General features: G+C 42.2%; 1 protein-coding gene across 1 annotated transcript; it reads left to right on the top strand.

Moving 5' to 3' along the window:
* The first annotated feature begins 16,610 nt into the window (after positions 1–16,610).
* Positions 16,611–21,427, top strand: adra2db (adrenergic, alpha-2D-, receptor b). The gene has a single exon (XM_078260755.1). The coding sequence runs from the start codon at positions 17,027–17,029 to the stop codon at positions 18,296–18,298; it is 1,272 nt and encodes a 423-aa protein (XP_078116881.1). The 5' UTR covers positions 16,611–17,026; the 3' UTR covers positions 18,299–21,427.
* The last annotated feature ends 752 nt before the right edge of the window (positions 21,428–22,179 follow it).

The following is a 22,179-nucleotide window of genomic DNA, read 5'->3' as shown; positions in this document are numbered from 1 at the left end:
GTGTGCTTGTTTTTCCAATTCTCATGTAATTGGATGAAAGGAGCTATTAACCTCACTCAGATGCCTCCAACTAGTAAACCTTGTGAGTATTATCAGGCAGGATGAGTCATCGTAATCAGACATACACAACCTCATGAGCAATGTGAAGACTTTATTAGGATGGTTATGGAGAGAGAAAAAAATAAAGCGAGGGCATGTAATTGCTAAAGGTTTCTTTTGTTCCTTGGAAATCCAACTTTTGACTGTCCTAATGCTTTCAATTCTGAAAAATTTCAAATAGAAATTTCTGATAAAAGTAGCAAGTTCTTATATGATAACAGTGGTTCATGCTTAATCGCTTTTGTAATTCAGTCTGTATTATTGGTGCCTAAAGGAACTATGGATGATATTTGAAATCCCAGATGAACCTCCAAACACTCTGCTGCCCATACATGGACACAGATTAAGGTTGAAATACTTTATCAGCAACAGAGCATGCGGTTTCCTGTTTTAAAAGGTGAACAAAAGCACGTCTGCAGTACTCATTAGTTACTTGCATTGAGAACATGTTTGAGGAGATCTGTGAATAGCATTGGACTGAAAATAGAAAACTGTGCAAGTCTTTCTTTTCAAAGCAGGTTGTGAAATCAAAATTCATGAACTGTTTTTACCTGTCAGTCTTTGTATGGATTACAGGATATATTGTGTCATTTAGTAAGCTTTATAAGTGCCGGTTAGTGGATTTTGGACAAAGCCACGCTAGCTGTTTCCCTCTGTTTCCAGTCTTTGTGCTAAGCTAAACTAAACTTCTACTGAGTGTACCTTTATTTTTAATGACAGATATGAAAGTAATAACAATCTTTTCATCTAACTTTTGGGAAGAGACTGATTAAGCTTATTTCACAAAACTATTCCTGTAGGTTCTCCTAAAACATTTTTCAAGAGAGAAATTCTCAGGTTGTCGCTTGAGTTTTCTGTGCATTAATGTTTGATTCTCTTACTGAGGCATCAGTGAAGGAAAGGTCTACGAGACTCACTTTGAGTATGGTTAAGTCCACTTAATGAAGCTTAGCGAAAGTTCAGTCAGGTAGACTCACTCATTCATTCTCATCTCTCTCTGGCTTCCACTCTGTGGGCGTTCACTCTATGTAGTCCAACCAGATCTTGCCACAATCTCTCTTAGTCAATCACATCCTTGCTGTCAAACTTTAAAATCCCTTCTCCTCTCTTCTGCTGTCAGTTGTCATTTCAGTATGAACAGATGTGACCCTTCTCCACCCTTTTACCTCCACTCTTTATCTCCATATAACCGCCCAGTCCTGCTCCATATTCCATCATCAGGTCTTCAGCAACTCTCTTCACCACCACCAGCAGTGTTTAGACCCCAGGGGGAAATATCCTGAACTAATCACAGCATCACTATCCCCTGAAATATACCAGCCCACAATGGAGTGTAATTGCCAAACACTCTTTTCAAATTCTATTTATCATGCACTTGAATTAAAATTGATTGTTCACTCTAAACGAAGTCTCTCCTGATTGAACTGCAGCTTGTTGTCTGTCTGTTGAGTGCACTGCACATATATTGACAATCAACAAAATCCCTGTGCGGTCTTTATCAGCTGATACAACAAATTATGTTTTCCTTAATTTTGGGCTGTATCAGCAGAGATTCTCAGATAGAATATGGAAGCCCACAAGGACTGGTAGCAAAGCATGATGGGAGCAGTATCTATCATGAGTGTGCAGTGAAAACATCACCACTCCACAAAGTTTATTTTCAAGAGTTATGAAAAGAAGTCTTATCTTAAAGTTTTAAAGTTTTTTTAAAGAACAGAATCAGTGAACGAGTATTTGTCTCTAGGCATAACACTTACTTTGCACATAGAGAAGCACATATACTTTAAGTGGAAGGGTTCTCCTGGGACATAGAGTACAAAAGAAAATAGCATTGTTCAACAACAAGCCTGAGCAGAAAGGTTGATAACAGCAATATAATCATCAGTCAGTCTGAGGACAAGTAGTTTCAGTCTCAGATAGGAGATTACGGCAAGAGGAGGACCTATAAGACAGCTATCTGTGTGTACTGAGGAGCTGACAACTGCATTTATCCTATCCGGTCCCAGCCAGACAGTCCAGGCTCTCTGCAAAACTGAGAGGAGTGAACAAACACTCTCCGCTGAAGTAGGTCAGAGATCACATCTGCTATCTTTTCACATTTAGCAGATAATGAATAACATTTAAATACAAAATTGGAGATCAATGTTTTCTGTGGAAAAATCCCCAGTCTCTCAGGAACACTGTCTTAAAGGGATAATTCACCGATTTAGCATTTAGCTTTGTATCAGTAGAAACCCGGTAGTATTTTTGAATGACCGTGCTTCTTTCCCTCATGTCCCCCTGTGAGGGGAGATCTCTGTATTGTGGGTCTGGAAAAAAGCCTCTTATGACGCAAAAATCGTCATAATTTTTGCCCAGAGGCTATGGACTATAGTCCAACTTCCACATATTTCAAACCCGCCCATAGGGGGTTGGACTCCAGCATTCTCCGGGTAAATTGGGAACGTCTGGAGGAGGCCCCTGTCCGACAGACTTTCAACTCACACCTCCGGCGGAACTTTTTGTGCATCCCTGTGAAGGCTGGGGGCATTGAACCTGAGTGGACAATGCTCAAAGTTTCCATTGCTGAAGCTGCGTTGGGGAGCTGTGGTCTTAGGGTCTTAGGTTCCTCAAGGGGCGGTAACCCACGAACACCGTGGTGGACACCGGTGGTCAGGGAAGCCGTCCGACTGAAGGAGTCTTTCCGGGATATGCTATTCCAGAGGACTCCAGAGGCAGTTGCAAGGTACCGAAGGGCTGCAGCCTCTGCCGTGAAAGAGGCAAAGCAGCGGGTGTGGGAGAAGTTCGGAGAAGACATGGAGAAGGACTTTTGGACGACACCAAGGTGCTTCTGGAAAACTGTTCGCCACCTCAGGAGGGGGAAGCGGTGAACCATCCAAGCTGTGTACAGTAAGGATGGGACACTGTTGACCTCAACTGAGGAGGTAATAGGGCGGTGGAAGAAGCACTTGGAGGAACTCCTAAATCCAGCTAATACGTCCTCTATGGTAGAGGCAGAGCTGGAGGATGATGGGGGATTGTCATCAATTTCCCTGGTGGAAGTCGCTGAGGTAGTTGAAAAACTCCACAGTGGCAAAGCCCCAGGGATTGATGAGATCCGTCCAGAAATGCTGAAAGCTCTGGGTGTGGAGGGGCTGTCTTGGTTGACACACCTCTTCAACATTACGTGGAAGCCTGGGATGGAGTGGCAGACTGGGGTGGTGGTTCCCCTGTTCAAAAAGGGGGACCAGAGGGTGTGTGCAAATTACAGGGGTATCATCCTTCTCAGCCTCCCTGGTAAAGCTGCTGGAAATGAGGGTTCGGCTGATAGTCAAATCTCAGGTTGAAGAGGCCATGGTTCTCAGCAGGAAACTGATTGAGTGCCTTCTCCAGGTAGGGAATGAGTCCTTACCCCAAGTGAAGGAGTTTAAATACGTTGGGGTCTTGTTCGCGAGTGAGGGGACAATGGAGCGGAAGATTGGTCGGAAGATTGGTCGGAAGATTGGTTGGAGAATCGGCGCAGCGGGTGCGGTATTACATTCAATTTATCACACCGTTGTGACAAAAAGAGCCGGTCAGTTTTCGTTCCTACCCTCACCTATGGTCATGAAGGCTGGGTCATGACCGAAAGAACGAGATCCAGGGTACAAGCTGTCGAAATGCGTCTCCTCAGGAGGGTGGCTGGTGTCTCCCCTAGAGATAGGGTGAGAAGCACAGTCATCCGTGAGGAGCTCGGAGTAGAGCCGCTGCTCCTTCGCGTCGAATGGAGCCCGTTGAGGTGGTTCGGGCGTCTGGTAAGGATGCTCCCTGGGCGCCTCCCTAGGGAGGTGTTCCAGGCATGTCCAGCTGGGAGAAGGCCTCGAGGAAGACCCAGGACTAGGTGGAGGGATTATATCTCCAACCTGGCCTGGGAACGCCTCGGGATCCCCCAGTCAGAGCTTGTTAATGTGGCTCGGGAAAGGGAAGTTTGGGGTCCCCTGCTGGAGCTGCTCCCCCTGCGACCCGACACCGGATAAGCGGACGAAGATAGATGGATGGAGTTTCAGTTTTCTCTAATCTTTGCTTTTTTGTGAAATATAGGATAATTGGATAAAAAGGAGGTGGTGATGGCACAGTGGATATGACACATGCCTTTGGTGTGAGAGACCAGGGTTTGATTCCCACTGTGATACATCAACCAATGTGTCCCTGAGCAAGACACTTAACCCCTAGTTGCTCTAGAGGTGTGCAACCTCTGACATATTTAACAATTATAAGTCGCTTTGGATAAAAGCGTTAGCTAAATGACATGTAAGTCACGTACAGTTCTGCTCTTATTGTGTTTTCTGTTTGTTTCTTGGACTGTTTTATTTACTGTTTTGTCTTCATTCACCTCACTTGTCTTCCTGCCTTTATTTGTTTCCCGCCGTTTGTGATACCTGACTCCATCCTAATGTTATTCACCTGTGTGTAGTTGTCTTCCCATCCCCATGTATATAGATCCCTCTTGTTTCACTTGTTGCCTGCCAGATTGTTGTTACTCCTAGTGTCTCACTCTTCAGCGTTTTCCTAGTTTGATTTTCCCAGTGTTTCCTTGACCGTGTGACTGTATCCTGACGACAATTTTTGCCTGCCGATTTTCGTACCTCTGCCTGATTGTTCCTTGAACAATAAATTGTATTTACCTTTTCATTTCGATCCTGAGTCATGCATTTGAGTCCACCATTGTACCCTGTCAGTACAATCTGGCCAGGATGGACTCAGCCAATTCCGGTATGGATCCAGTGGAGATTATTTCGGACGAACTTTGCGATCTTGTCTGTGATTTGGTGGAGCTAAAGGCCATATTGGAAGGAGGCTAACAGTGAGTACCAAAAGGAGAGACTTTTGTTGGAAGCTCGTGAGAAGGTGTCGGAGAAACCCTGGTTAAAGGACTCTATTCCTCCTTAAGCTTCATTTCCACTCCTACTCCTCCAACTGCTAATAGATTTAATTCATTTAAGCCTGTTTCTCGGCCTGCTAGCATTTTGGCTACAGGTTCTTTTTTCGTCGCCCAGTCTGCCCCTTTGCCTGCAGTTCCGAGTGGTGTCATTTCTCAACCTGGAGGTGAGCCAGAGACATTTGTGACTTTATTCCAATATGCTGTTATGTGTGCTAGAAAGACTGAGGAGGCCAAAGCAGCCAGCCTTCTAGCTGGAAGAGAAGGAGTCCAGTACAGCTACCAACAGCTCCCCTGAACTCCTGTCTGTCGGCCCCCCTGCTACCTGTTCAGCGGGCACCCCCTACAACAAGCAGTCTTTTGAAGGGACTCGCCTGGCTATATTCCCTGGAACTCGTGGAGGCCATAGACGGAGAAAGGGTCAACATGGCTCCCGATGCCATGTCCAGCTTTAACCTCTCTTCAGTCCAGATTCTTCGCTTTTCTGCGATCCCGAGCCCGTAACGTGCAGGCTTCCAGAACCTCAGCGGGTCTGTCTGGCTATATTTCCTGGGAAGGGTGGAGGCCACAAGAGAGGATGTGGTCGATATGGGTCCCGACGCCATTCCCCGCTTCAACCTCTCTTTAGCCCAGAACCCGAGCTGTTCAGTGGATCAGAACCTGTGCTGTCCAGCGAACCTGAGCCTGTGCTGTGCAGTGGACCAGAGCCCGTGCTGTTCAGCGGACCTGAGCCCGTGCTGTTCAGTGGACCTGAGCCCGTACTGTTCAGCGGCCCTGAGTCCGAGCTGTCCAGCGCTCGCGAACCTGTGCTGTCCAGCGGTTCCGAGCCTGAGGTCTCCAGCGACCCCAAGGTCTCCAGCGACCCCGAGCCCGTGCTGACCAGTGTTCCTGTTCCTGAGTCTACTAGTGTTCCTGAACCAGAGCTGTCCAGTGTTCCCGAGCTGACCAGTGTTCCTGAGCTGTCGTGCAGCTTCCCAGAGTCCCAGCTGACGTGCAGCGGTCCAGTTTCCCAGCTGACGTGCAGCTTCCCAGAATCCCAGCTGATGTGCAGCTTCCCAGAATCCCAGCTGACATGCAGTCTTCCAGAGTCCCAGCTGATGTGCAGCAATCTCGAATCCCAGCTGACGTGCAGCGATCCCGAACCCCAGCTGACATGCAGCGGTCCCGAACTCCAGCTGGCATGCAGTCTTCCAGATTCTCAACTGATGACCAGCCTTCCAGGTTTTCCGCTGATGACGAGTTCTCCAGGGCCTCAGTTGGTGACCAGTCTTCCTGAGCCTCAGCGGACAAGCCTACCAGAGCCTCAGCGGACAAGCCTACCAGAGCCTCAGCGGACAAGCCTACCAGAGCCTCAGCGGACTCGTCTATCAGAGCCTCAGCGGACTCATCTTCCTGAGTCTCAGCTGAAGTCCAGCCGTCTAGAGTCTTCGATGACAGCTCTCCCAGAGTCTACGTCGACTGCCCTTCTAGAGTTTACATCGGCCAATCGACATCCCAGAGTCTACATCGGCCGATCGACATCCCAGAGACTACATCGACTGCTCTCCATGAATGTTCGTTTACGGACGACCATGAGACTTTGCCAGTCTCCGGCGCCCCAGAGACTGCCCCAGAGACTGCCCCAGAGACTTTATCGGTCTCCAGCGCCCCAGAGACAGCCCCAGAGGCTTTTCCGTTTCCCGGTGTCCCAGAGACTTTGCTGGTTCCCTAGCCCCATTGTCCTTTTGTCCTTCCTGCGCCCTTCTTGGGTTGTTTTGTCAGTAATGTAATAATTAAAAAAAATGTAAGCCTTTTAATAATGCATTATATTTGAGATGCTTATCATGTATTTTTTTAATGTAATACTTAATCTGGAAAGTAACTAGTAACCATATTTGTTAAATAAATGTACTGTTGAGTAAAAAGTAAATATTTCCCTCTGAATTATATTAGGGTATATAGGCAAAGTATCAAGTAGCATAAAATGGACATACTGATTCAAGTTCAAGTACAACATTGTAAATACTTAGATACTTTGCATGACCAGGGAAAAGGGCTAACCATCGCCCCAAAAACAGCAGGTGGTCATAGCAGAGGACTCATGAAATGAAACATGACGAAAGGAGAGAGAGGCAGGTAGTGGAATAAGAGGGGTGAAGTGAAAAAGCTTACAGAACCAACAGGTGTCAGCTGTCACGCAAGAACATGAAAGAGACAGCAAGAGAGAGAGTTTTGACAAAGTTAGACAAGGAAGGGTAACACAAGGACGCTGTCTGAAAAGTATCCAACAACCACCTCTGCACTCGCTGTCCACATACATGTCATGCTCTTTAAATGTTTAGGCCATGCCTGCCACACATGCTACCATCATATTCAGGACTGTTAGTTTTTTTTCTCTGGCTGTGGAGCAGCACAGTACCCCCTAACAAGCTTCATTTAACTGGCAGAGCATGCCAGGTCCAGAGCGTGATGGTGGACCAGAGCCCGATGACTCACTCTGCAATCTGTGACCTCAGAGGCTGATAGATGTCACAACAGTATCCTTCACTGGACAGCTACTGGATTTGTCAGGACTGAAAAGATATTTTTGCATCTGCCATTTTGTAAACACCTTAAGAATAAAAAATGTGATGTGTGTTTTTTACAAAATAAAAACATTGATTATTTTAATAGCACAGGATTCATTGCATGGATGTTTGAAGCTTGTGAGTTACAACTTCTGTTCAAGTGGAAGCCTTGGTTATAATACAAATGATACACCTTCTGCCAGATGCCTAGCTCTTAAGATTCTATTAAAATAAAGTTAACATAAAAACCTGATCTTGCTGTATGAAATAAAAAAAAAAAAAACATGTTCATTTTGTAGGCTACTGTTTGTTCTGTATGCACTAACAGTTTGTGTTGTGGCTTTAATCTGTGACCTTTAGGAGATTTTATATCAAAAAGATTTTCAGCTAATAGAAAATAAAAAACTAGTGAATCAGTCATGATAAAAAGTAAAGATAAAAATACCAGAAATAGTCCTCTATTTCTTTCTCCTATTTTTCATTCCAGTAGATGAGTTTCATTCCAGGATATCTGAGAGAGCAGCATTGTGTGCCAACAAAAACGTGCACGTTTAATAAATAGAGATATTTACTATGATAATTAAAGGGCACAATTGCACTACACAGGCTGACGCAAAAAATAACAGGGAACGAGGCCAAAGTCTAATTCAAAATGAATGCTCTAATGAGCACTTGGCCTGGTGGCAGGATGCAGAGGGATACCTTGAATACTAACACTTAACTTTCAAGAGCTGGGAATGTGTACACAGCAGAGTCAGAGAATTGTGGAGATTAAGAGTTAACAAGAATTGCTTCGAGGTAAATTACTTTATTTCCACAGCTGCCACTTGAGGACAGGGACCATGAAGCCTAATTTTAAATCACTTAATGTGGTATCAGACAACCTTCTTTGTATCACAAGTGTAAAGACTTTGGCATTTTTAAAACAAGAATAAGAGTCCACAGCCATGCTAGCAGCTCTAAGCACAGTAGTGCTTAGAGCTAAATGCTAACATCAGACATCATAATGACTATGTCAACATGTTGATGTTTAGAGGGTATAATGTTGACCATGTTCACCATCTTAGTTTAGCATGCTAACATTTGCTAATTAGCACAAAATACAAAGTAGCCTACAACTTAAGCTTCAGTCTGGATAAGTCCAAATAAGTGGACACACAGACCATTGCCATCGAGCCACACTGCTAGCATGGCTAATAGGTCAGATCGCACAATAATAACACTTTTGCACTGAAAACAAAACACTGGGATTCATCTAATAAAATATAGTTGCTAAATTGCATTAGTAAAGTGGTGTGACAGGGTGTTAGACCTGTACGGTCCGGGCCTGAAAAGTGAAGCCTTAAACCTGCATAATTTCTAATTGCCAGCAGGGGACGACTCCACTGGTTTCAAAAAGAAGCCCGATTGTATAGAAGTCTATAATAAAATTACCCTATTCTCACTTCATTTATTACCTAAGTAAACATTTTTAAAGTCAAGTCTTCTTCAATAAATGTCAGTTTTGTAAATGATGGTCCCATTTAGAGTGAAATAGACTATAAAGCTGGGTATGCTTTAGGGCGTAGCTACCTTGTGATTGAAAAGTCACTACCACGGCACCATGCATAGTGTCCTTGGGTTGTTTATCGGATCCACCCCTCGCTCCTCCCCAGCTCCACCCCCTCGTCCATATATGGTCATTTCTGCCTCCAAAAAAACAGGATGGCGATGGCCAAAATGCCAAACTCGAGGCTTCAAAGAGGTAGTTCACTGTCACTACATGATCCATACCGGAAACCCTGACTTGTTTTTAACCTTTTATACAGTCTATGTTTTTAACCCATCTCCTGACCAATGGGCTTTCCTGACCATAACCACTGGAGGTAAATGCCTAACCTCAACCAGTGAATTTACATTTTTTTATGTAGTTTTCTAGTGGTTCTAATGCTGGCAGTCATGTTGGTGGGCCGGCCATGCATCTGACATATCTTCTAGTGCCACCAGCATGTCAAAATTTGTACTTAATGTACCAAATTCCTCACAAAACTACAAAGCAGCCTTCAGATTGGATTTCGGTAACAAGATGGCTTTTTCTGTGCCAGATCCTCAGGCCTAACTGTCTGTTTAGTTCATTAATTTCATTCATTCATTGAACAATTGTAATACACTTGTAAATGTTATCAGCATTGCACTGCCTTTCGGTCTCATTCTCATTGTAAATATCTCCTATCTAAAAGATGAAATGAATTAAATCACATATGTAGAGCATTCATATGTAGATACAATGAACATATCATAATCTCTCATCATTGCGTTCTTACTCATTGCTTCACTTGTTCAGTGTAAATGAGGTGAATTTTGTTTCCTGGGGAAATATACAGTATATTAGATTGGAAGAATGTTTCCATAGTGAATTGCTAACACTACATAAGGTAAAACAAGACTTGATTTGCCCTCATACTCAAGTGTTGCCTGTTCTTTCTCATCCATTTTTCTTCATTTTGAACCACCACTACCAGTCAACAAGGAAGTCACACCAAACACCCTGAACATAATCCACTTTAACCAGCTACAAATGTGTTCTTTCCCTTAAAATGAGATGGAGGATCTCATTCACTGAAGTGTTTTTGCAGGAAGCCTTTACTCTCAGATCTTGGAAATGAGTTTTAAAAGCTCCTTCCTCTGCTGAATGTGTACACAACGATTACAGCTCTGTGTCTGTTCAAGACAAAGCCCTTTATATATACACACCTCATTTCAATTCAGAGAGCAGCTGCAATAAGTTGTTTAGCTTAAACATATTCAAGGCTATTTTAATGATTTACAGAAATTACAGCATGCCTGCTAAATTATTTGAAATAAAAAGAAAAAAGCCCAATTGAAATAGTTCTAATTGCTGATATGTCAATTGCCCTTTGAGCCTCAGCGACTTCCATGATAAAAAGCCATCCCAAACTGCAGCTGAAATTTGAAGTGAAATTTCCATCAGGGATTGTGATGACATGGGTGACCTTCGAGGCTTCATTAATCCGGTCATGCTTTAAAATTTCAGTGCAGCTGAGGGAAATCTTGTTTGTTTGGGACACAATAAAGGTCAGCAGTCATGTATTTATCCAGACTTGCCAAGCCTACTGACAGCAATAGCAACACTTGAAGAAGGTGAGAGATGTGAAAAGATGTGTGATCTCAGAAAAAAGAACATGTGAATCACAGTGTGGCTGTGACACACACACAGACACACAGACACACAGACACACACACACACACACACACACACACACACACACACACACACACACACACACACACACACACACACACACACAAAGAAGCTAATGCTGAATTCCCTGATAAAAATGTTTGTAACAAATCACCTGCAAACTGAGACAAGGTTTTCATACACCACCTAAGGCCATTTATTCCTGGAACGTTACATAATGCAGCAGTGGGTTCTGTTCACAACCAGCCTAAAAAGCCTCCTTAGAAGAAAACAGGAAGGTAAGAGGATTGAGGCAGCGAGAGCAACACAGCCACTAGTCACTTCTGAATATGGATGCCTGCCCTCACAGGGATCTTTTGCTTTTTATCTTCACAGTCTTGTATGGCCTGTAAACAGTCTAATCAGCGTCTTCATATTCCATCATGCTGTATTTTTACTACCCATAAAGGCTAATCAGAAGTGGAAACCTCTCTTACTCTCCTGCAACTGGACATATAGCCAACAATACTGTTTTTAGGTGAGTTAAAAAGCATCCACAAATAAGTGAGGAAAAAGCGTGTACGGATCTTATAATAACCGCAATGATTTGGCAGTAAAATGATGTTCAGCGAGAGTATTAATAATCACTGCTAAGATAATGAACTATTGAATATATGAATCATCATTAATACCACATCACTCAAAACATTACCTGCTGGCAGTGGGACAAATAATGTTGCATATCTAATGCCTTGATAAGATGACGAAATTAAAGCCATCCGGGTGACTCAGCAAATGTTTGAGAGCTTCTAATATTTTAAAATGTGACAGTAAATGAATCTGGCATGTGAGTCACGGAGCGGTCATGTGTTCAAAGATGTCACTTTGTACTGTGACATGATGATTAGCTGATAGTTCTGCCTGTTCAATTATGCTTTTTACTCTCAATTGCAAACACTTGTTTGAATGATTGGTTGATGTGAGATTAGATTTGTTTGATTTCTCAATTCGTGGGAAAAAACTTTATTCACACATAGGTGGGGAACGTCAGGACGGGCATGTCCACCGCTCATTAGGTGTGTTGACTGCATCATAACAGGAAGCTGGATCGAAAGTGACAGGATGCTGGGTATTGTTGTATTGAAATAGAAAGTACGGAAAGTTGTGTCATTATTTTTTTGTTTTCCTCAGATCGCAAAATAATGTTTCTATGATGATGTCAAAATGGTTTTAACAGCTTGTTAGTCAAGACATACAGTACATAATAACAAGTAAATGTTTTTTTCTCCTTTTCTTTCCTTCTTTGTTTAAACATACATGTGCAGCACATATACACATATGGATTTTTTGTGATGTGTATGAAATGTAGGTGAGTGTGTGTGTCTGCGAGTGAGATGTGCATTACCTCACAATATAAAGCATATCACAGTGACTTTCTGCTCTGAGAGATATTTAGTAACATGCAAGGTTATGTAACTGTAAATTGTGCTCTTATCAAATGTTGGATTAGAGAGGACAACAGTATTGTGGAGGCAGTTTTGTTCTTTCTCTCCTGAACAATTGTCAAAACACCTGTTGTTCTGTTGACTGGATTTTGTCAACACCTGCAAGCAGGAACATTCAGAGCTGTTGTATAATTTCTGTTTTTGCCACAGTAAAAGATACAAAAAGTACAAGTTTGCTAAAGTAATCTATTAGAGAGTAGTATAGGTCTGAAGTATGTATGACTTTTTGGCTGGTCTGACTTCTGCTTTTGAACAAATCCATACATTTCTTACAGTAATGTCCCTTTAAGATAAAAAATAAAAAAGTAATAAAACAGAGGACATATGTGTAATTGCATTTTCCATCAAATTATTGCATAACAAGAATTTGTAATAACAATAATTGTATGTAATTTCTTGAATCCCCGCAGGTTATAGAGTCCCACAAAAAATAACAGTTTTCAGCTTCTAAAGAGCACGTTTGTGTTGGAGGACGCTGGTTACTGAGGTCAGTATATTTTTCTGTTTTTATGCAGCAGGTAGACCCTTAAGGTGGTGACACACTAACCCGGCGGCCGACCTTCAGCAGAAAAGGCAGTCGGACTGACTGCCTCCCCGAGTTGGTCAAACAAAGTGCCTCGGAATACATCAAAGCGATGCCGACTGCCGACGGCAGCTGATTGGACGAACACATCGTGTGGGTCTGGTTTCTCCAGAAATTCAAAGCCAGACTGTCATGGCGGCTTTTTCAGATAACGATCTCATATTTTACTAAAATAGTTCACCGAAACGTGTTTCTGAAAACATTTTAAGCGAGAAATAGGCCATGCAGTTGCTGAATCTGTCTTCATTTCAGATCAACAAAGGTCAGTTTAAAAGATTTTGATAGACTCTAGTCACGCTCATTCCGCTCGTCATTTCCGGATTAGCACTCCACCAGTCAGATTGGTCATGGAGTCCGACTGCCAAAGTGAAGGCTGAGAGCTCCTCGGACGGATGACGGCACGAAACAGACTCAAGTCACTGACCTCGCCAGACTGTCCGACGGCCAATTATCAGGTTGGTGTGTCACTGCCTTTAAGGGAATGTTTACAGACCCAATATATGCTGAAAGTCACCCTTCAGATGATCTTAGCTGTTTTTTATGTTCATCCAGGGGAGTGAGAGAGAGAGCGAAGGAATGAAGAGGGAAGCGAGGATGTCCAAATCCTCCTCCAAAGCTGCTTCTGTGTTTTGTCTCAATGCAGCCACTAAAGGATGCTCAGCCTCCAGGCAACTCACTTTCAAGGATGAATACAGACGCACACACATACACTTACATTATAAGGTTGGCATCCATCGAACAGCTTTAGCTGAACTGCAAATCCCATACTGACAGCTTCCGGCAGATGCTATTTACTTTACAAATAGATTATTTTTTTAATCCAAAATTAGAGAAGTGCATCTGGGAAGCAGAGCTACAGACGACTCATCAGCTCAGCATTAATTTTATTTGATAGTTTAAATTTCACAATGACCCCTGACTGACCATGTGTTTGTGTGTGTGTGTGTGTGTGTGTGTGTGTGTGTGTGTGTGTGTGTCTTTTTGTATAACTCCTGACTGGTAAATATCCCCTGGCTCTACAACTGGCTGGCTAACACCGCTGCATACATGTTATATAACTAGACTTTCAGAGAAAAATGATGCAAGCTTCTCAGTAACAGGTATTATGGCCACCTCCATGTGCCAGCATAGAACAATTCTAAATTACAGTGTATGAATAATGGAAGTAGGTGCATAACAAGTCCAGGCCTATGTTAGAGCATTGGACCATGAAAAATGTACCACTTGATTTCATAGACAAAATGCAAGTGCAGATCAGTCAATCACTGTTGCGTGAAAGCCTTTTTAATTTGAGCAATATGGCCTCCTGATTGGCAGCCATGCAGGGCTGATAAAGTTCAGAGAAAGATCCCACTGTGCTGTTTTACTTCCACATCCATCAATGACTCTTAATGGCCATGTCACCCTAAACATCCCAGTCATAGTCCTGCCAGTGTCATGAAAATGTTTTAAAATAGTCATTTAGAATGATGAATGTGTACCAGTATGTTGATGTGTGTACATGTGTATGTATGGTATGTAAGCTATGGATGTATGCAGGTATGTGCATGTATATATATATATATCTACCGGTCAAAAGTTTGGGGTCACTTAGAATTTCCATTCCACTCCATTACAGAATACCGGCTGAGATCAGTTGCATTGTTTTTTAATCACGGCAGCAGTTTTCAGATTACATTATATGCTTACATAACTGCAAAAGTGTTCTCAACTGTTGTAGAAAGAAGTGGCTGATCTTTAATGCAATAGCTACATTGCCCATTATCAGCAACCATTCATCCAATGTTTCAAAGGCACATTCTGTTTACTAATCACATATAACATATAAAACATATAATATATATATATATATATATATATTAGGGCTGTCAATCGATTAAAAAATGTAATCTAATTACATACTCTGTGATTAATTAATCGAAATTAATCGCATACATAATTAACGGTGCCTGAACCGATACTTTTTAAGAAAGTGAAAAAAAAGAAGGGTACTAAACAGTTGGCGACATTAAAGAAGGCTTGTTTATTGCTAAGGCCATATGGTCAAAATGAAATGATTTAATTAATAATGTAATCACTATAACAATAACTTATTTCACTAGTAAATTGCTGTTGAACGACAAAAACAACCACCAGGTAGGAAAAGGACATTTACAATAACTTCGAATGCACAACGAGGCTGTAGTTTACCAGTGTCATTGAACTCACCGTCTGTGTTGTTTTGTTTGCATCCTGGTGTTGAATCCTCTACAGTAAAACACAGTCAAACTTTACACCGTTTAGCGTTAGCTGTCAGCATTGTAACCGTTTTTAATCTAGCTACTAGCTAGCGGTAGGCTAACGTTAGCTGCTGTCGAGTATAGTGTTAACTAGCGTCACGTGCAGCAATGTTTCTGTTTCAGAGCATCAGAGAGAAGCGCAGACATATCAGTGGCACCAGATTCCAGTAGCCAGGGTTGGCAGGAAGAAGATTTTTACAAGTAAATGTTCCAATCAATGATCCAGGCAGCACATTCTCGTCTCCCTCCTTCATTTTACAGTCCAATGGTGGCTAGAATGGCTCCGGGTCAAACGTCAATATGGAATGGATTAATCTGCGTTATTTTTTGCGTTATGTAAAGTTTGAATATATTGAATGAAAGTCTGAATATATTTAATGAACCTTGAATATATTGAATGAAAGTCTGAATATATTGAATAAAAGTCTGACTATATTGAATGAAAGTCTGAATATATTGAATGGAAGTCTGAATATATTGAATGAATGTCTGAATATATTGATTGAAAGTCTGAATATATTGAATGAACCTCGAATATATTGAATGAACCTCGAATATATTGAATGAACCTTGAATATATTGAATGAACCTTGAATATATTGAATGAAAGTCTGAATATATTGAATGAATGTCAGAATATATTGAATGAAAGTCTGAATATATTGAATAAAAGGCGTGTTGAGTGAGCCTGATGAAAGGGACCTGCCTGACCAAAGAGGTTCCTTTCATTCAGTCTTCCACGATGAAAAAGTTAATAAACTTCTTCATTGGGAGAACGGTACTGGATATGGTTACCGTTACTAGTGTAATCTCTTCATTGCTCAAAATTGCTGACACTAGATTTCTTGCTGATTCACTCATAGTGTCACACTTCGGTTAGGATTAATCACAACGAAAACACAAGATGGCGGCAGACAATGACGTCAGATTCTATTTCAAATTTCATTCAATATGTTCAGACATTCTTTCAATATATTCAGACTTTCATTCAATATATTCAAGGTTCATTCAATATATTCAGACTTTTATTCCATATATTCAAACTTTCATTCCATATATTCAGACTTTCATTCAATATATTCAGACTTTCATTCCATATATTCAGACTTTCACTTTCATTCAATATATTCAGACTTTCACTCAATATATTCAAACTTTACATATAAACATATACAATAAAATAGAAAGCTAGTGGTACATCCTGTTGTGCAACACAAGACTACCTGTGTTTTTTTCCACTCCCAGCATGATGTAGCTACATGTAATGCTGAGAAAAGTTAAGTATGAAAAGAAAGAAAACAACTATGAAATATGAAATCAAACACAACAAGCCCAAGGGCTCGCCTAAATACACTTCCAATTTCAAAGATAACTGAGATCCAAATGTCTAAACAATGCTCTTTCTCGCTCTCTCTCTCGCTCGCTCGCTCACACACACACACACACACACACACACACACACACACACACACACACACACACACACACACACACCCTCCTTTAAGTTTAAATATGGGATGGAGTGATGTCACCTCACTCCTGTGTGGGCATTCATTCTATAAGCAGTGTGTTTCCAAAGTGATGCTGTTCACCAAAACGCAAAAGCAGCATTATGCACGGCGCCGTGTCAGCAGTGGAGCGACTTTACTCGTGGAGCGTTGGATTGTGAACTCTGTTCTTCTCACAGTGATATTTTCGGAATTCCGTGTGCCCGTCGGGGATGACCTGTAATGAAGGATTTGCTGTTTGGGGAAATGCATTTGTGCAGGCACTGCGTCATATGTAGGCTCTACTCTGTTTGCACTGACCAGGAGCGTTACGCGCAACGTATCTCCATGAGTTGGACTGCAGCTCAGCGCACCCAGTCTTAGCTGTTTTGGAAAGGAAAAGGGTGCAAAACCACAAACATGATACGAAAGGACAAATTGGAGCTAGAATGGATTTAACCCAGGTAAATCTGTTGGTGGAAAACGTCTCAAACAATGAGAACACCACGGACGCACCGCTTGGCTTTCCACACACGGAGGCAGCCACTGCGCTCATCATACTGGTAGTTACTGTGATCATTTCGGTGACCATTGTCGGTAACGTGTTGGTGATTGTAGCGGTGCTGACCAGCCGGGCTCTCCGTGCGCCCCAGAACCTTTTCCTGGTCTCTCTGGCATCAGCGGACATCCTGGTGGCCACGCTGGTCATCCCATTCTCCCTCGCCAATGAGGTAATGGGCTACTGGTACTTTGGAAGTACTTGGTGCGCCTTCTATCTGGCTCTGGACGTGTTGTTCTGCACCTCATCCATCGTGCACCTGTGCGCCATCAGCCTGGACCGCTACTGGTCAGTGACAAAGGCGGTCAGCTACAACTTGAAGCGGACACCTAAGCGCATCAAGTCCATGATCGTTGTGGTGTGGGTTATATCAGCTGTCATCTCCTTCCCTCCTCTTCTCATGACCAAACATGATGAACGGGAGTGCCTGCTGAACGATGAGACCTGGTACATCCTCTCCTCCTGCCTGGTATCCTTCTTCACTCCTGGTCTCATCATGATTCTGGTTTACTGTAAGATCTATAAGGTGGCAAAGCAGCGCTCCTCCACCGTGTTCGTGGCCAAGAACGGCCTGGAGAGGCAGCCCTCTCAGTCCGAGACCTGTTTCGACAGGAAGGACCGGTTCGAGACGGAGAGCCCCAGTAGTCAGAGCTCCGGCAGCCACCAGCAGAGGCAGGGGGAGCTGGATGACATTGACCTGGAGGAGAGCTGCTGTCCGTCGGATACTAAACCCCGCAATCATCGCTTCAGTAAGCGGAGAAAGGTGGAGGGGTCAGACTGCTGCCCGCCCCAGAACTGCCGTCTCTCCTGGGCTTCAGCACGGGCGTTACAGCTCTACCCGGAGCAGAAGAACCCAGCTGTGCGACAACAGCTGGCCGCGGCCAACAAGACCAAAGTGGCCCAGATGCGGGAGAAACGTTTCACCTTCGTCCTGGCGGTAGTGATGGGGGTGTTTGTGCTTTGCTGGTTCCCCTTCTTCTTTACGTACAGCCTGCATGCAATCTGCAGAGACAGTTGCCATATCCCTGGCGCACTTTTCAACCTTTTCTTTTGGATTGGCTACTGCAACAGTTCTGTGAACCCCATAATATACACTATTTTCAATAGGGATTTCAGGAAATCCTTCAAGAAAATCATATGTGGAACATCTAAACGCACATAAGGGATCTAATTCAATGGGAAGGAATTATATCATTAGAACTCATTTTTCTCGACTGATTGTTTTCCCTCCCCAAATTCATTTTAATGTAGCCTACTGTCATATTAAAACAAAACAGATCCAGTGTTGTGTGCACATTTAAAAGTCAATGAATAAAATGTTAAGCAAAAGAGCAATATTTTTAGTGCATCAGTGTTGTTAACGTAATGCAACATCAAACATGGTCAGTTATTTAGCTAATAGACACACACAAGTTGTAATTAATGTAATATATAGGTAATTGTATAATAAGTCTTGTAAACATGCACCTTTAAACAAGAAATATCTGTATTGGATCAATCTTTTGTGCTATAGCAAGCAGGAGGAAAGAGCTACTTCAGGGTAAATTTCATGAATGTAGCTGGATTCCAGTGCTGGCTACTGGTTCACAGGGGGTGTTTTGTGTAAAGATCAAAAGGAGATTAATCTGCACCATATATGGCAAGCAAGTATTGCCTGTGAGTGTGTGTGTGTGTCATGGAAAAAAAAATGTAATCAAATCCTGAAAGATGTAGGTTTATCATCATAGGTAGAATGTTGCATTGTAGAAATGTTAGTATTTTGGACACACATTCATATTTGTCTACAGTTTAAGCTACAGCAAGGCCATTTCAGCCATTTCTTAACAGTGAACCCCCACATTTACGTAAGAGTCTAATCTCACACCCCCACTGCACCATCACACCACCTCACACCAGGACAATAAACAGAGGCCTGCCTGTGCAAAATCTATTGGAATAATCTGTGTGTTTCATTTCAACACCTCACAATACATCACTGTTTTGTCAGTACATATTTACATATAATGTGATATTTACACAACCTGATTTCAGTGTCATGGGGCAGAAATCAGGTCTAGGCTGGCCAGCTCCATATCAGCCTACTGTCTGCATGGGGGTTCTTGGGATAGACACACTATTTATATCCTCTTAGGAATGTCTTCAAAGCACTCCTCCCGCTCACTGGTGCCTTGCCAAAAATAATAACCCTGGTTGAGGAGTTGTTGTGCTTAAAATTTATCTTTTTCAAAGTTCGATGTTTTTTGTGTGAAGTGTACCCATGGTCATGGGGGTGTTGTTGAAATATCATTAAGTAAAACAATAGTGAAGTTTACTTTTCCTCTTGACGTGCTGCACTACAAGACCGGGCTGTGCACTATTATACATGAACAGAATTAGTCTGAGAGAAGTGCAGCTGGTGAGAGGAAATTTTATCTCAAAGGGATTCAAAAACTTTTGAAACAAATGACCTCTCCGGGCCGAGTCACATTTCATCTTCAAGAATTACTGGGATGAAAGGGATGTTAATTGGAACAACTTAATGTTGTGTACATGTTACATGTAATTGAATTTCTCTAGACAGCATGGCCATCCCTCTTAAAGCCTGTTACATTTTCCCAGAAGTGAAATATTGTCATGCGTATGTAATTTTCTTCCTGATAGTGTAGGCCTACTGATTACTATCTGACAAAACATGCAACTCCCTTGTTAAATCTCACTTTCCATTTCAATTATCTTTCTAATCAACTGCTCCGTTGCAGCGAGAACGGAGCACAAAGCTTTTAATAAGATTTTAATGTTATTTTCAGTCATGTGTAATCTCTCTAGGCATGTCTCCTCACACACTTTAGCTCTGTTACATCTTTTGTTTCAGAGTCCAAAGAGAACTACGCGTAGAGCAGCATGGCATGTTCAGACTTATTATCTTCATTTTCACTTTTAAAAAAGGTTTCACGCAAGACTAAACAGGGATCCCTCACAATCCTTCACTGTTCATGAGATAAATGCTCTGCTAATTGCATTTCTATTCAAGACAAAGTTAGTGTTGTTTGGACTCTGTTGATTTGCAGGCCTCTTTTACTGAGCCTTTTATTTATCCCAGACAGTAAACAAAGTTGAAGACTAGTTCAGGAAGAGAAGCAGAGCTGTGGCAGCCCTCAACCTCCCAAATTATTTTCTAAAGGCTTAATGAACAGACCAACTGGACTGAGTCAAAACATTTCCTGGTGTTTGGTGGCCTTTTTAAAGGGGAAGAAGAGTGGACGATCAGAGCCGGGCTGCCAGGGCATTTTAGAGTCAGCAGCGGACGCAAGGCTATTTTCAGTCATAATGGTCGGAGGAGATGTGGTTTTAAATGTTTCAAGATGGGTGCAGCCTCTTAGGACGAGAGAGAGAGAACGATGCAGTTGCTTGTTGTCCTCTGCTAAAGCTACATTACCTTGTTTGTCAGGCACAATGCGGCATCTGCAGGTAATTGCTTTTTTTTCAATTGTCTCTAACAAGATAAGGCCTGGAGGCGAGCAAGGCCAAAACTCGCGTCAATCCCAGGAAGCTGGAGAATAGATCTGGAGAAGAAGAGCCAGTTTGTCATTATTGAAATCAGCTGGTGTCATGTCCAAGCGATAGTGAGAGGTGCTATTCTATTTTACTTCAAATCCAATGAAAAATCAACCATTAACTGATCCTATTAACAAGTATTATCTGTACTGTCCTCCTGCTGTAAATACTAACTAGCACACCAAATCTAAAAAAAACAACACAATTTACTCCTCTTTGAATAACATTTGCTAAAATCTACAGATCCCAGCTGTTTTCATTAGCCAATCCATTAGCCTTTTTTTTTTAAATGCTGAAACTATAGATTTGTGACCAGTCTTTAAATATGTATGTCTTTAGTAGGAACTACCAGGCTTGGGATTGAGAGCCACAGACATGCTGGGGAATTCAGAAAGTATTGAGAAACAAACCAATGCATTGTTGGTTATAGTCTTTTTATGGGATTTGTTGTCAAAAGTTAAGATATATAATATTGCCAGCCTGATTCTTTCAAACTAAAGACATCCATATGAAAGTAGACCAACAAGTTGATTGAACCAAAATCTCTTGTTTGGGTTGAAAATGTTGATTATGCTTAGAGGCTATAACACCTTCAAAAAACGTCTGTTCTTGTAACTTAAGAAACAACTTTGGGGAGTGATTGATGATTCGTAGTGGGTTATGAACCTTTCAGTCCCTTAACAGGCACAACTTTATCTATAGACTTATCTCTTCTCTTGTTCTGTTGCCTGACTTGACAAAAAGGTAGTTATTCAAAGAGAGATCTGAATAAACAGTGTGTGCATCTGTTTCCTTATCTATCATTTATTTTGTATTCATTAATGAGTATTGTAAATTTGTTTGAAAACTATTTGTATGCAGAGATGTTTCCCTCAACTATCTTTCCATTTCATATTCAAGTATTTGCAGTCTCAAATTATTCAAGAAGAGGGAGTGTGCAAATGATTCACCATTCATCCACTGCATACAGAACTGAACATTTAAGGAATTCCTGCAGCTCTCCTTGTGCAAGTTTACCTCGACGAAGAAAGACGCATATAAGGTGGACAGTTGAGCTTTGGTTATTCCTGAACCTTGTATTGCTGTTGTTTGTCTTTACACATCAGTGGTGGGAGATATTGTATTCATCCCCACACACTATTTCATAACGTGAACACTCTTCATTGGCAGTCTGTGTGAGATTAAATCTTATTTGTTTCTATCAGGCATTCACAGGCAACATTTAAATCCAAATGAAACATCCGTGCTGCCGATTCATTTTCTAGGGGAATCTCGTGTAGTGTATTGCTCTCACAATCTCTGATGGAAGGTTAGGTGCTATTCTTGGTATGCTCTAGTGCTTCCCTTGTTCATGTACTGAGGCAGATTACTGGGATGATGGCCCGCTGGACCATAGTGCATCTCTCTTCCCTTTTGTTTTCCATTCCTGTCATGTGTAAAAACACACATCTGTACACCTCCTGCACTCTGTCATGTATTTGCCCATTTATACACGTTTTGGCATGGCAG

Source organism: Sander vitreus, chromosome 10, assembly GCF_031162955.1.
Source record: "Sander vitreus isolate 19-12246 chromosome 10, sanVit1, whole genome shotgun sequence".
Lineage (NCBI taxonomy): Eukaryota > Metazoa > Chordata > Actinopteri > Perciformes > Percidae > Sander > Sander vitreus.
This window is presented reverse-complemented; position numbering and strand designations above follow the sequence as displayed.